Source organism: Vulpes vulpes, unplaced genomic scaffold (genome assembly GCF_048418805.1).
Source record: "Vulpes vulpes isolate BD-2025 unplaced genomic scaffold, VulVul3 u000000899, whole genome shotgun sequence".
Lineage (NCBI taxonomy): Eukaryota > Metazoa > Chordata > Mammalia > Carnivora > Canidae > Vulpes > Vulpes vulpes.
Window position 1 is genome coordinate 4,591,723 of NW_027325780.1, and position 16,105 is coordinate 4,607,827.

The 16,105-nt window shown below is 35.9% G+C and overlaps 1 protein-coding gene across 11 annotated transcripts in view; it reads right to left on the reverse strand.

The window, feature by feature from the left end:
• The window catches only part of USO1 (USO1 vesicle transport factor), a 91,537-nt gene that overhangs the window by 12,462 nt on the left and 62,970 nt on the right, over nt 1-16,105 (reverse strand). For 6 of the 11 annotated variants that reach the window (XM_072745447.1, XM_072745455.1, XM_072745450.1 and 3 more), the window contains 10 exons: nt 13,594-13,772; nt 9,582-9,722; nt 7,821-7,909; nt 7,066-7,220; nt 6,480-6,691; nt 4,879-4,899; nt 1,513-1,623; nt 1,071-1,189; nt 740-921; nt 106-227 (listed from right to left, as the gene is read on the reverse strand). In XM_072745447.1, the coding sequence (XP_072601548.1) occupies nt 106-227; nt 740-921; nt 1,071-1,189; nt 1,513-1,623; nt 4,879-4,899; nt 6,480-6,691; nt 7,066-7,220; nt 7,821-7,909; nt 9,582-9,722; nt 13,594-13,772 (1,331 nt within the window). The remainder of the gene's footprint in view (nt 1-105; nt 228-739; nt 922-1,070; nt 1,190-1,512; nt 1,624-4,878; nt 4,900-6,479; nt 6,692-7,065; nt 7,221-7,820; nt 7,910-9,581; nt 9,723-13,593; nt 13,773-16,105) is intronic. The other 5 variants (XM_072745448.1, XM_025992974.2, XM_072745457.1 and 2 more) reach the window with 1 other exon arrangement.

The window sequence follows — 16,105 nt, forward strand, 5'->3', positions numbered from 1 at the left end:
TCTACTTTCTGTATCTTCCTGCATATGAAATACCAGGAAAAATTCTTCCCCAAAGTAAAAGAGTATCAGTACATCAGATAGTGTTTACAATTTATCAGTACCTACTTGTTCTCGAATCATATTTTTGTAGTGAGTCACAATACTGTCATGCTGTTCTAATGTTTTCTTCACCTCTTCTTCTTTTTTATCCTCTTCACTGGACTTGTAAATAGCCTTAGTTATCACACCTATAAAAGAAAGCTTATTTAAAATGTATTTGAAAGATTTAAAATCTGGTGTAGTTTAGTTGGTTAAGTGACTGACCCTTGATTTTGAGTCAGGTCATGATCTCAGGGTTATGGGATCGAGCCCCCACGTTGGGCTCTACGCTCAGCACAGAGTCTGCTTGAGATTCTCTCCTGCTCTTTCTGCCTCTTCCCCCCCCCCCCCACTCATGCGTGCACCTATGTATGCACACTCTCTCTCTCTAAAATAAATAAAATATTTTTAAAAATGTTTAATCCTATTTTATTATTAAGACTCAATCAGCAAAAACATATGGCCTAGCTGCATGATAGATAAGATACAGTCTTTTCAATCTTATTGAATGTCAAAAGTCCTTCCATGAACTATAGACCAAAAGCTAGGAAAAAAAACCCTACTTTTAGGCTTACCATATAATCTACATGTGTCCACAATATACATTTACAAAATAATCATAGGTATTTTCTGATGATTATCAATATAAACTCCATCTTACCTTCAAGTTCTTTTACCAGTTTCGTAAACTCATGATCAAATATCATGTATTCTGGACTGGGAAAGTTTGGCTGCGGCTTCTGAGATGCTCTGGAATACAACTCATGTTTGCTAATAAATCCTAGTTTCTCTATGAAGTTTTCTTTGCCAATCCTCTTCTCTATTAGTTGTTTTAGTTTCTCTCTATAGAGATAACCATTTATGAGATGCTTTAAAAAAAGTCATAACAAAACATAAACTTGGTCTACATTATACTTTGGTAGAAAAAATTTATCATTAACCCTTGATGACATTAGCAGGTCATTTCCCCCTAGCATTTCCCCCTTACTTACTTCATGTAGCTCTCAAGTGAGTTATCATTGAAGTAAATTGAAATGCCCAGCAGAAGGGCACATAAGCCTTGGACCAACTGCTCTTCTTCACCAAGATTTTCTGCAATTTGTCCTGTAAGCTGAAATGTTTGTTAAGGAGACCAATGGTTCATAATATCTAGAGTATTTTATTTTACAGTTTGAATTTGACATACATATCATGTAAGAATTTCTACAAAAAATTCCATATATAGTCTAGACAAGCATAAAATAATGGTACACAGACAGACACATATACAAACAGAGCTCAAGCATCATCACCACCTTAACAGTTTGAAAAGCTGCAACACAGATGAATTCAAATACTTAGAACACAGAACTTTTTTTTTTTTTTAGAACTATCTCTTATTGAGAGAAAGAAATAAAGATACTTACATGTATCTTACTAAAACATAAAGGATACAAATGGAACATTGGCCGAATTGTGAAGAAAATGTGTTACTGCAATGGGACAGTTGCTTAACCAGGTACAAAGCAACATTAATAATCCAACTCTTGTCTGTATTTTGCTTCCCTGCAATAAACAGATAAGTTGGCAGAAATCTCCTTTTTTTCAAACTTAAAGTTGCCCTAAGATTCCCCTCCATTTGCATTAAAAGATCTTTAACATCTTATAAAAGATATGTTAGGAATCCACATGTAAAAAATTGAACGAGAATGCATTTTTGTGTCCTCTACGGGCTGTACCTCCCAAAATGAATAAAGAGCAGACATTACAATTGATTTATGTTCATAAGTACATACCACGTTATCTAAAATACAATTAGTAGAAAAACATGGTCTGCTAAGGAAGATGAATGACATGAATGCTTAAAAAAATTTATCTGAAAACACTTTACATTGATGTTTATGATGTTTCAATCAGAATTTTAAAAACAAGTTTCTGATAAAAGGACAAATTCTACCTCCTTCAAAAAACATTGGGAAAAAGAAAAAGAAATAATCTCCTGAATTACTCAAATTCCATTAGAGAATATACTCCCTAGCAAGAATAATAAACCATGTTGTAAGCTCACTGAAACATGCCAGATAATGAGAATCACAAATATAAGAAAGAAAAAGATTTATTTATCTATTTAAATCAGCCAACTGCCCCAACCACTAACTATACCACTCCAACTATGGTTGAACCATTTTGAAAACTAGCAAATCCATCAAAATGACAGTTTCCTAAATTTTAATAAACTAAAGGATAAGAACAGCAAAGTTAAACAAAACTAGTTAGAATCAGTTAGAAGATAGAATGCAACACCCCTCTTAAACTATGGCAACAAAAGAAGATAAAGTACTCAGGAGCCTAACCAATACTGTGTAACACCTAAACGAGGCTGGGGCATGTGGGTGTCCTGGTCAGTTAAGGTTATCAGCCAACTCTTGATTTCAGCTCAGGTCATGATCTCAGGGTCCTGGAATAGAGCGCTGCCTACTGCCCCCCATCTGGGCTCCAAGCTCAGTGGGGAGTCTACTTCAGGATTTCTTTCTACTTGTGCCCCCTCCTCCATTTTCTCTAAAATAAATAAATAAACCTTTTTTAAAAAAGCCTAAAATAAATAAATAAATAAAAAATTTAAAAAAGCCTATATGAGGAAAATTTAAAAACACTCCTACAAAGCACAAAAGTAGATCTAAAACACTAGAAAGATACCATGTCCTTAGAAAAAGTCAAGATCATGAAGATATTAATGCTATGTTAATCTATAAAACTCATGTAATCCAAATAAAAATACCAAAAGGTTTTTCTTCTCCCCACGGAACTAATCAACCGGGTTCCTGAGTCCATCTGGATGGGAATTAAAAGAACCAAAGCTTCTACTGTCCTACTTTGTGCAAGTTCAATATGCTATGTGGGCTCCAATCTCCTCATTTAGTTAAGAGAGGCCTTTGGATTAAATAATCTCAAATACAGAAGTTAAAGGGATAGGCTCAGAATACCAGGATTTGTATCCTGGTTCTAAAACTCAACAGCATCCTGGTTCTAAAACTCAACCTTATCATTATCCTTCAACAGGAGAAATAGTCAATATCCATTTCATAGAATTGTGGAGTGGATTAAATGGGTTAATGCTGAAATTATAATTTTAGAGCATTCTGAGGGTTTAGTTACTAGAAATTACAGATTTTACAGGATGGAAGAGAATCACAAACAAAATAAACAAAGCTGAATCATCTTATCTTTAACATAAATTATTATGTTTTCCTTACAATTTTCTAAATAAAAATCCCTCTTATTTCTACTTGGTGGATTTCAAGTTTAGTATTTTTTTTTTTTAAAAGATTTTATTTATTTATTCACGAGAGACTCAGAGAGAGAGGCAGAGGCAATACAGGCAGAGGGAGAATCAGCCTCCATGCAGTGAGCCCATTTGTGGGACTTGATCCCGGGACCCCAGGATCATATCCTGGGCCAAAGACAGACACCTAACCTCTGAGCCACCCAGGCATCCCACACATTTAGTATTTCACATTGTTTATAAAAATATAAAAATAAAAATATAAAAGCTGGGGTGGCTCATTTGGTTAAGCGTCTGCCTTCACTCAGGTCAGGATCCTAGGGTTCTGCTTCTCATCGAGCTCCTTGCTCAGTGGGGAGCCTGCTTCTCTTTTTCCCCTCTGTGTGCATGCGCGCGCACGCTCTCTCTGTCTCTCAAATAAAATCTTTAAAAACAGATACAAAAAGCTAACATTTTAAACTTCTACTCTTCAAGTTTTAAAATGAGGTTCTAGAATATTATGATTAGATTCACTTTTTAGCAGTGGTCTCTGGGGATAGAGAATTAATAGGAAAGGGGCATGATGAAACTTTCTGATATTATTAAAATGTTCTACATCTTGTTCTGGGTGGTGGTTACAGAGGTATATTCACCTATCAAAAATCATCTAACTGCATACTTAAGGTCTGTACATTTTACTGTATAAGTTGTACCTCCAAAATAATTTCCTTCTAAATGATTCACATGTATACTTTTAAAATACCTAATATCAAAAATTCTGGAAGCTAAACCTGCCAAGTATATCTGTCTATGTATTAACTGGTGTTAAATCATGCTCATACAAAGATACAATTTCTAACAGGATCTCAGTTTATTATTATCAACACTGCACAACTTAACCAAACTTAAATAATAAGATACACTCCTTTTTTTGCCAAACACACTCCACACAAAAAAAATCAAGACCAAACTTCCCAACACACATCAAAAACAAATCCCCATTGGTAATTGTACCATATGGGTTACATCCAGAATAACCCATAATATTTAATTCAGAAATCTTTCACATTACAAAATTATACTTACTATTGTACATTTTCACTAAACTAAGTAACATAAAAGTCATCACATTCTTTCATGTACTGACTATCTAAAGACAAAATTCTTAACCCTAAATTTTACTAGCTTCGAAATGGTTTCAGGGGGAAATAAAGAAGCAAGCTTAGGTGAAGAAACACACACACACACACACACACACACACACACACACACACAAAACCACCAAAAAACCCAAACCAAGGAATTCCAGAAAGTGCAAGCATACCCAAAGGAAGAACAAGTATAACTTCAGACTCATTCCCACAGTTCTTAGTAATACCACTACATGGAGAAAACATCCCACAGAGAAAAACTGGAGAGCCACTTATGAGAGAAACTTGCTGATGCATGAAAGTGTGAGTAGAATACAACTTTAAACAAGCAGTTAAAAAAAACCATCAGCAAAACCCAAAGCCTTGTTGTAAGAGGGAAATGCCTAAGCTGAAACAAGCAATACATACCCGTCTGTCGATCTTATCACCCTGCAAATTATACATTACAAATTACTCACAAATATTACTGCTTTAGAAAAATTTAACTCTAGTTTTTAATAACAGATAATTAAAAATTTCTAATTTTTAGAAAATTAACTCTAGAAAAATCACTCACAGATGGTCCCTAAAACCCACACCAATAATTTGGGACAGGATAGTTCTAATCTTGTATTATATAATAATACATCTACATTTTGGAGGAGAGGGGATCATTTTATAGCACTGTGGGAAGACACCATTCTTGAGAATTTCTCATTATGCATTAATCGTGAATACAATGTTAGAACAAAGTCTCTCTGGTGGCAGTGGTCAGTTAATTGCTGTTTGGCTTAAGACAATCTGTTTTCAACATCAACATGAGAATGACAAGTATTAAATACATAAGAATATGAATATTTGGGGGTAGTTTTTTCCAATCATTAATTAAATGAGGGCAGCCTGGGTGCCTGCCCTTGGCCCGGGGCGTGATCCTGAAGTCCCACGTCAGGCTCCCAGTATGGAGCCTGCTTCTCTCTCTGCTTATGTCTCTGACTCTCTCTCTCAAGAATAAATAAAATCTTTAAAAAAAGAAGATAAATAAAAAATAAAATAGGTTTTCAATCTAAGTAAACAGATTTTAAACAAGGAAGTGTACAACCCCCTTTCCACTATGTTAATTCTTAACTTTTAATTTATAGCTTCCTGTGGATGGCATGCATGTCTCTTTAAAAACTCACAATAAAACAAATCAACAAGTGTGACAAAATTAAAAATTAAGAAGGACACAGCACCTTATCCCAGGGAGGAGGCAGGCAGGAAAACGCCAATGGACAGGATGATTTTAGATTTAAGTATACTTTTACTTTGTATGACTGCTGATAGCTGTAGTTTCATTAAAGAGAGAACCTGAACTATTCAACAGCAAGGTTGGTGCATGGGCACAAATCATGCAGGAGTAAGTGACATTCTTAAATACCTTAGCATCCACACTTCAGTTAAGCTATGATGTTCTCGTTAGGGGTCTAGAGGAATGCAAACAGTTATGCTTTTTTCCATTTTACTAGCTAAATGATATGCCTTAGGGTTTTGATGATTTGAGTGCTCATAAACATCAAGGAGTACAATGTTTATGCAAGCAATGGACTGGTATTCTCACTTTGTTTCCTGAAAGAAGAGTGATTGGCTTGGGAAGAGAAAGAGGGAAGTATGCAGATAGGAACTTTGTTCTATTCCTTCTTATAAACTGACCCAAATTCGCCTATAGAGCAGAACAAGAAAAGGACATGCAGAACACTGTGGATGCTGTAGAAGGAACAAAAAGAAAAAAACAAAACACCTTTCTGTCCAGAATACATGTTTCCATCATGAAGCAGACCTTAATGACTAGCTGGCAAAACCACTCATGTAAGAATATTTATTGCTTTCTCTCCAGACTGTTTCTTGTTACAACAAGCCAATGTGGAGATAAGTCCATGCCTCTTTCCCTTTTCATCTGTGACTAAGGATATGCTAAAATCCTTGTATCCTTGACATAAAAATGTAGTGCTGAAACCTTTTCCCCCTCAGAGAAGTTCTGCTCGCCACTTTACCTGTGAAAGGATGTTGGTGCACTGTTGTAATAAAGAAACTGGAGGGTTGCCGATACTTGTAGCAAGCTGAACCCTGAGCAACTGTTCTTTCTGGGTAGCGTTTTCTTGCAAAGCATGGGCAAGGGCCACAGCTGCACACCAGTTTGAAAGTGAATCAGTAGAAAATAAACCTCCGCACAGTAACTGACCAGCTGAGACAGAGTTACCTGTTGCTACAAAGATAGGAGGCAGATGATAATAAAAAATTAAATGTTTTACACATGATATACTATTTTTAAATCTGTTAATTAGCGGTATTAGGTGACAATTTTAAAAGTCTGCTTTTCAAAACAAAATAAAAGGACCTTGAAAGAAGAGTGGCAGAACAAAGAAATATTAGAACATTTTAGGGATCAAACTGAGGAGATGATGATATTCCAGAAAATGACCATCTTAATTAAAAGCTGCATTTCTAAAGCAAATTCAAGGAAATGCCATACTTTAAATATTCCACTACACCAGGGTCTGTTATCATTTATGACACATTTTATCATTAAAAACTTTAAAGACTACTTTTCAAAACAGAAATTAGAACAAAATTATTTACCATCAATAGTGGAAGGTAGAAGCGTTGACACAATTTCTCCTTGTCCTTTTTGGTTTTTATATAAGAAACACTGGAAACAATAGAGAACAGCACAGCGCAGTACAAACGGCTGCCTTTCATTAACCATGGACATGAGAAGTACTACAATTGCTGGTCTGTTGCGTTAAAAAAAAAAAAAAAGAACAAAAGAAACGTTTGCGACCCAACTACATGAATCAATAACCAGTCATAGATGCTGACTGAAGAACCAGAACCAAGAACGCCAGGTTAATATTTCCATCTCCATCTTGCAGAAATGATAACTGCAGCATAACTCCATTTGCTTAAGGCAGAGTGGAGGTAGAAGAGCCCAAATACCTAAGCTCCAAGGACTGCAAACTCTTGTAAAATACCAACATGTTTATCTTGTCAGGTAATTTCTAGTTTCAAAACCTACAGCTCAGAGGATCCCTGGGTGGCGCGGCGGTTTGGCGCCTGCCTTTGGCCCGGGGCGCGATCCTGGAGACCCGGGATCGAATCCCATATCGGGCTCCCGGTGCATGGAGCCTGCTTCTCCCTCTGCCGGTGTCTCTGCCTCTCTCTCTCTCTGTGACTATCATAAATAAATAAAAATTAAAAAATTAAAAAAAACAAAAAACAAAAAAAAAACCCCTACAGCTCAACTTCTTAGGAGAAGATGTATATATGAGATATCCTAAAGACTCAAAGTAAGTTTTGACTTTCTCAAAGGAATCACAGTATTTCCCTTTTCCTACCTTGGGGGGTTTGAAGGTGCATTTACAGAAGCAAAGTAGTCTTGGTTCACTTGGTAGCCTCGAATAACTTCTGATACAGTATTAATGGTCTATGGGCAGGGAGGGAATAAAAATTTAGAGAGAGTAAGTCAAGGAAGAAAACCTGTTTTCAAAAGAAGAAAATGTTATATACCCTTCTGTGTTTTGCTTTTAAATGCCAAAATTCAGACACACAAAAAAAGCAGTGACAGCATTGTAATCTTCTAACACTTTTGAAATAACATTTTAAAACATTAAGTACAGGCCTCTAATTAGAAAATAACACCGAACTACAAGCATTTAAAATATCAAAAAACTCAAATTAATAGTATCCTCAAAAAAAAAGTATCCTTTAAGAGACAGAATCTATTTCTACAAAACAAGGATGCTTTAAGATAAAAATCAGAGAACAAATTTAAAATATAATAAAATTTCAATGTAAGGACAACGCTGAAAATACTTCCAAGAAAATAGAATAAAAAGACAAAACTAAGTCCACAGAAAGTCCAACAACCTATTAATGTGGTTTGCAGAAACAGAACATAAAAGAAAAAGATTATCAAGAGACATAAAAAAACATTCTCAGGACTGAAGGACACATGTCTATAAGTTTGAAAGGGCCCAGTGAGTGTCAAAAATAATTGGGGAGGGCAACAACAAAAAAAGATCTGTAGTACTGCACATCATCAGTGTATTTCAGGAAGCCAGAGAGAAAGACAAGATCCCAAAAATTTCTAGAAGAAAAAAAGATTACGTAAAAAGGATTAAGATTTAAAATGGCTTCAGATTTCTTAACGGCAGCACTGAAATAATGTTCTGAAAGTTGTGTTATGATTTCACCTCTGAATCCACACCTACCCAAATATTAGAGTAACTCTCAAAGTAGAAGCATGACTGAAAGAGTTAAAAACAAGTTCACGAAAAAAACAAGTTCACTTGCCATTTACCGTTTTCAGGAAGTTAAATAACTAAGATAATGAGCCAAAAGGTGGGGGATAAAGTCTTGGAATCCTGATAACTCAGGGAGTCAAGAGAGAAGTAAAAAGAAGTCCTAGGGGGATGGTGAAAGTCCCAGGACAAGAGATGTGCACAGAAGAAGAAAATAACCAGCCCGGGTTGGAGCAGGGGGGATGGAAGGCTTCCAGAAAGAAAAATGTCTGGGATGGAAATGACATGTTAAACCGGTGATGGTATTCATATGCAGGCATACAGAAAATCAGTAAGATGAAAAAAGAACACTACTACAACTCAGGAAGGAGAGAAGGATATTTAAAAAAGGTATTAGGGTTCTGGCTTACAGGAAACAGTTTTTATGTAGTCATAAAATTATAAACCCTGATGACTGATATAAATACAAACATCAGGGGAAAAGAATTTATAATTCTAGAAGTATGTAAGACTACTTAAGTCTGAAGTCTTATTTGACTAAGTCATACTGTTCTCAAAATTAAAAACATAAATCACACTGTGCCCTCCTGTTGAATACAATAAATTTTATGAGAAATCCTGGAAGCTTTAACACTATTTATAGACTATTAAACTTGAGAAATGAGTCTACTTTTTGGGCTTAATACTGTCATCATTATGCCAATTATATTTTAGTAGGATCAATAAGGAATTTAACATATAAAAATGGTTAACTTTCACTGTTTTTTTTTTTTCTGTAGCTGTCTGTCATCTAGTGCTTCTTAGGATTCCCAGTTTCAACTTCCACAGAGTAGCCCCTGCCTCCATGTGGTTTACCTCGGTCAGGATATCAGCAGGAACTCCAGTAGCCATTAGGATAGTGCAGAGCTGCTGCAGTAAGCCACACTGGAACATAGCTTTCTGGCAGCTACTGGTGGCACCAGGAGGGTTGGTGGGAGATACCAGTACACGAACGAGCTGAGAAAGAAAGAGAAAACAAAATTTGTCTTTAAAGATTTTAGAAGTTTTGAAGGAAATTATCCACATAAACAAGAATATTTTTGTGAAGGATTCCCTCACCTACTCAGCCAGATCTAGGTGCTCTTCCCTTCATGCTTTCATGGCACTAGTTCTGTTATAGTACATTGTACATTATTACGCCATTTGCTCCAGTTTGTCTTCTGCAGGTGATTGTGAGCTCCCAAACCAGACACTGCCTCAGTCACTTTTGTATTCCAGAGAATGAGCCCAGTATTAATCGCATAGATTTTATTCAATAAATTAATGAATGAATATGTAACAGGGTGGCATGTTTCTTATCAAATAAAGATGAACTACCTAATTAGAGAGTAGATCTGAAAATAGAATGGCTTGAGATGTGACAAATTCCCCTTAAACTGGAGATACTTAAAGAGAGACTAAAACTACAACTGAACACATGGTAGAAGATATCTGCATTAGGCAAGGGGTTCCTCATTGACTTCTAATGCTAATTAAATCCTTATGGGGCAGCCAGGGTGGCTCAGCGGTTTAGCGCTGCCTTCAGCCCGGGGTATGATCCTGGAGACCCAGGACTGAGTCCCATGTCAGGCTTCCCACATGGAGCCTGCTTCTCCCTCTGCCTGTGTCTCTGCCTCTCTCTCTCTCTCTGTGTCTCTCATGAATAAATAAATAAAATCTTTTTAAAAAAAATCCTTATGGCCGAACGATTAGTCTGAACCTGAACATGGAAACTGAGAAACATAAAAAAATGTCACCCCAAATATGCGTGTATAAAATCTTATATATTAAGATCAAATGGGAAATTTATGATAATACTTTATTAAATGGGTTAATACATTGATGTCACTACAGAGAGGCTTTAGGATTACCTACTGGTTCATATCCTTAGACCTTTCCAGTTAGGCCTCCATGGTTTTTTGTTTTTTTAATTTATTCTCCTCCTACCCTTATGTGAAAAAATACATATATTTAAAGCAAATACCAAACTAGGTGTCAGCTCTCCCATAAATATTTCTTTATGCATCTGTAACTAAAAAAGATATTTATTTATTTATTTATTTATTTTTTAGGTTTTATTTATTTATTCCTCAGAGACCGAGAGAGAGAGAGAGAGAGAGAGAGGCAGAGACATAGGCAGAGGGAGAAGCAGGCTCCATGCAGGGAGCCCAATGTGGGACTCAATCTCGGGTCTCCAGGATCACGCCCTATGCTGAAGGTGACGCCAAACCACTGAGCCACCTGGGCTGCCCTAAAAAGGATTTTAAGAAACATAATCATCATGCCATTACTGCACTTAACTAAATCAACAATAATTCCTTAATATCATCTAATAGCAGCTGAGTATCTTTATTGATGATGTAAAAAGAGAAAAGATAATTCTCAATTTTCTAGATGACAGAGAAGTAGGAAAAGGTGACCGAAGAACGAGGGAATACTTAATATAAGGATAAGAAAACAATGGAAAGACTTAATAACAACATTCAAATATGTAAAATACCATAAGGAATGGACTTGTATTTTCCCAGAGAGCAAAACAAGGGGACGTTTGCAGGAGCTTTATCAAGACAGATTTTGACTCATTATACAGATTTTTTTTTAAAATTTTTTTAAAGATTTTATTTATTTATTTACGAGAGAGAGAGACAGAGAGAGAGAGAGAGAGAGAGAGAGAGAGACGGACACAGGCAGAGGGAGAAACAGGCTCCATGCAGGGAGCCCTACATGGGACTGGATCCTGGCTGAAGGTGGCACTAAACCGCTGAGCCACCTAGGCTGCCTGGATTAAGTTTTTAATAACTAGAATTACCCAAAAATGAAAAGGATTCTCTCATAAGGTAATGAGCTTTCTGAGAGTTGCTGGTAGTATCTGACCAAAAAAATGGTATATAAGCGTATATACATGCCTATAGAAATAGGAGGTGGAACTAGTCATAACACTATCATTCCAGAACAAAATTAAAAAGTTTTATGACCAAAAAACTTTTCAAAAAGATGCTTTCCCCAAATTTAATCTGTAAAATCTGAATAAAATATCCTCAAACACATCAAATTCAACTTTTAGAATTTTTAAAATCAATCATGATTTCATTTTTTTTTTTCAATCATGATTTCAACTGCAAAGATTAATAATTTCAGTTAGGATGTTATCTATCCAAATAGGACTGTTTATCATTTTTTTATGCATTTTCATTTGGTGTGTAATAGAGAACTGCAAGTACAAGCAACCCTACATAAAACAGGTCAAATAGCAGAGGATAACCTGTGCAGCCTGTGAAGTCATGAATGTATCAACTACTCAATCTTTGAGATGAAGAATATATTAAGTTGAATTAAAATCAGTTTCTTTATTTTGAAGTTTATGTTTAAGATTTTATTCACTTTTTATAAGTCAAGAATACTCAAAGAACCAATTTACTATGTACCTAAAATACTATATATTTTTGTTGATATTCAGCATTCTAGTCTATGTTTTTTGTGGTAAAACAACTTTACTTTTTAGAGAGTGACACTTTCCTTACATAGTACTCTAAACTATAAAATACGCGTGGACTCCTCCAGCACTTTAAATCTTCTCTGCTTGGCAAGATATATATGTTTTTGCACATCACCAGATCCTTTCACTGTCCAATCCCGTTTTGAAAGAGGAATTTCCTTTATTAAGGAAGTGGTATTGAGCAAAGATACCAAGTTTAGTATTTTGAAAGTAAAAAAACTAACACAGTCTCGAAATGTGTAATACTGACATGTGAAAATAGAAACGAAGTGGGGAGTATAAACTAGATTTTATCCATGTTCTCCTGTAGAATATTTTCCTAATCATTTTTAGGCATATTCTATATAGCTAGTTACCTATATAGGGTAACTATAATTTATTATCTAAATTGGGACCCTTTAGATGTGGAGGATACTATAATAGTAATTACAAAATAGATACTAGCCTGGCAAAATGGGGCATCTGGTCACCCTAATTATCCAATCAACCTACATAGCCAACTCCCAGGGCATGCAGCGATATTCAGACTCTAGTTACTAGAGAAAACATCTATCTAGTTTTGAGGAAAACAACTTCAGAGATGCAGGCACAGTTCAGAGATAGTCAAAGACCCACAATAATCACCAGAGAGTGAGTAAATTGGGAGGCTAGTGTATAAAAACTTAAAGGACTGAAAAGGAATAATGAAGAAGTAAAATACTTCAAAGAATTTCATATATTCTCTGATGCAGAAATCATTTGGGATCCTACTGTCTTCACTTTTACTGTCCATCACCACAAAACTTTCACCATAAAGCTTAAATAAAATTACAGGTGATATGTCAGTTTAACTTGTGTCAGACTCTAAAACAGATTATTAGTCTTTGGGGGCAGGCACATTATCATTCATTTCCTAGTAGTCAGTGCCTAGCTTTCAGTAAATGTTTACTGAATTAATTTATTTGCTGAACGTAATATTCCGAACATTAAAGCTTTAAATGAAGAAAGCAAATTTTAAAAATTCAAATCAATAATCTAACCTATTATTCTCTGAGTGCAAAACCATCAAGACACTATAAATTTGGATTTGCTTTAAAAAAAATCCAGCAGGGCAAGAGAGGGGAATAAAAGATGAAAAAAACTTGCAGTTGTTAATAATTATTGAAGCTGAGAGATGGGTGTATGTAATGGGGGTGGGGGGTCGGAGGTTAATGGCAGAGGATCTTTGAGCGTAACTGCAAATCTTCATATTAGGTTTTTTTAAGCCCATCTGAAACCAACTCAACATCCTAGATTTATCAAACATAAGCAATCTTCTTTTAGAAAGGAACATTGTCAAAATTCTTATGACATTTATGTCTAACTACAGTATACCTGTAGCATTACGTGCAGATTAGTCACTTTCTGCGCAGACCAGCCAGAATTTTCATCTCCAACATCAAACCAAGGTTTCATACGTTGAATATATGAGCCTTCTTTAAAAAAATTTTGATTGGAATTGTTGTTTTTTAACAAGTTTTGGAGCAAAATCAGACAATCTTCTACCACTATACCTGAGGAAAGAATGTAAAATTAGAGTGTTAAGGCTGATAAAACCTGAAGGAAAATTCAACCCCCAAACACTTTGGGGGGATGGCAGAGGATCTTTTTTGTTTTTTAAAGATTTTATTTATTTATTTTAGACACAGAGTGCATGCACATGTGTTTGTGTGCAGGGGAGGAGCAAAAAGGGAGGGAGAGGGACTAGCAGACTCCACTCCATGCTGAGTGCAGAACCTGAGGCTATGCTCCATCTCACGACCCTGAGATCATGACCTGAGCTAACATCAAGAGTCAGATGCTTAACTGACTGAGCCACCCAGATCCCCACAACCAAATACTTTTAAAAAGACAAATCTCTGAGCTGAGCATTTCTTCAGTATGGCAAGGCAGACAGAAAGCCTGACTCCTGATGGCCACAGACCACAAGCTGTGTGCTCTTTCTCAGGTCCCCACTGATGTCTTGACCATTCTGTTCAACTATCCACTCACCTCAGTAACTCATATTTTTTCTTCAGATCCCAGATTAAACATCAAGACCTGATGACCAGGTTAGCATCATCATGATCCAGCTATATACTTTCACAAAAGCCTGCTCCTTTTATTACTTAGTATCTGTCTTCTCTACTAGATTATAATTCATAAAGACAGGGATGTGAGTGCCCTACTAGGATATAGTGACTTACTCTATATCCTCAGCAGAGACAGAGACAAGATATCAGGTCTATAATTATCAGGTCACTATTAAATATTTGTTGAATGAATCAATCATATCTTAAAATTTTTTTTATTATTTTATTTTTTAAAAGATTTTATTTATGAGACAGAGGAGGAGGAGAGAGAGAGAGAGAGAGAGAGAGAGAGAGAGAGAGAGGCAGAGGGAGAAGCAGGCTCCATACAGGGAGCCTGATATGGGATCGATCCTAGAACCCCAGGATCACACCCTGACCTGAAGGCAGATCCTCAACCGCTGAGCCACCCAAGTGCCCCGAATCAATCATATCTTATTTAATCTCTAAGAAGCACCTGACATTGTTGTCTTGCTGTCTCTTTCTAGAAACTCCCTCTTCCCATGGTTTCTCAAACACTAACCACTCTCTTCTCCTGTTCCTTACAAATTTCTGGCCACTCCTCTGCCTTGCTATTGGTCCTGATTTCTGCTATCCATTTATTCCTATCTCTGCTTATTAACATACTATGCTATAGGGTACTTTTATCCACACTACAGCCTACATTAGTATATTTAAGCTTAAAGTTCACCAACATTAATCTCTACGAAATGCTAGTTTAACCAAGGATCTGTTTCCTCAAGAATATGACTGATGTTAGATGTTCACAGGTAGTAGGTTCCTTTGTGCAGTACACCTACACTTTTACTCCTATTAGAGTTTTATGTTTACAAAAATCAGTTCCTTTTTTTTTTTTTTAAATTAACAGAGTTTATTTGGGGGGCACCTGAGTGGCTCAGTTGCAAGAGCACATGACTTGATCTCAGGGTTGTCTGAGTTCAAGCCCTATGTTTAATATAGAGATCACTTAAATAAATAAAACTTAAAAAAAAAACCCTATTTTTTAGAGCAGCTTTGGTTTACAGAAAAACTGAGCAATAAATTAAAAGGAATCCCCATATGCTCTCTCCTTCTCAGTTTCCCCTATTACTAGATAGCATTAGCACGGTGCATTTGCTATGACTGATGAATGAATACTGATATATTATTAAAGTCCACATTTTAAATTAGGGTTCACTCTGTGTTGTTTGGGGTTTGGCATATTAGTTTTGACATACATATATCATGATGTATCTACCATTACAGTATCATACAGGATAGTTTTCACAGTTGCAACTACTCATTTCTCTTTCCCCAAATGCCTGGTAACCATTTATCTTTTTACTGTGTTTATAAAGTTTTGCCTTTTCCAGATGTTACATTTCACTTAATATGCATTTAAGATTCCTTTATGTCTTTTCATTGCTTAAGTTTTACTGTTGAATAATAATTAATAATAATGATAAATTTACTGTCTGGATGTACCAGTTTACCCACTCAACTACTGAAGGACATCTTGATTGCTTGTAAGTTTTAACAGCTATAAATAAAGCCACTATAATATTCATGTGTAGGATTTTGTATGGATATAATTTTCGCACTCATTTGGGTAAATACCAAGGAGTGTGATTATTGGATCATATCGTAAGAGTATGTTTGGTTTGGTAAGAAAATGCCAAGCTGTCTTCCAAAGTGAGTCATTTTGCACGAGCAATGAATGACAGTTCCCATAGCTCTACATCCGTGACTGCTTTTGGTACTAGTGTTCTGGATTTTCACCAATCTACAACAGGTGTATA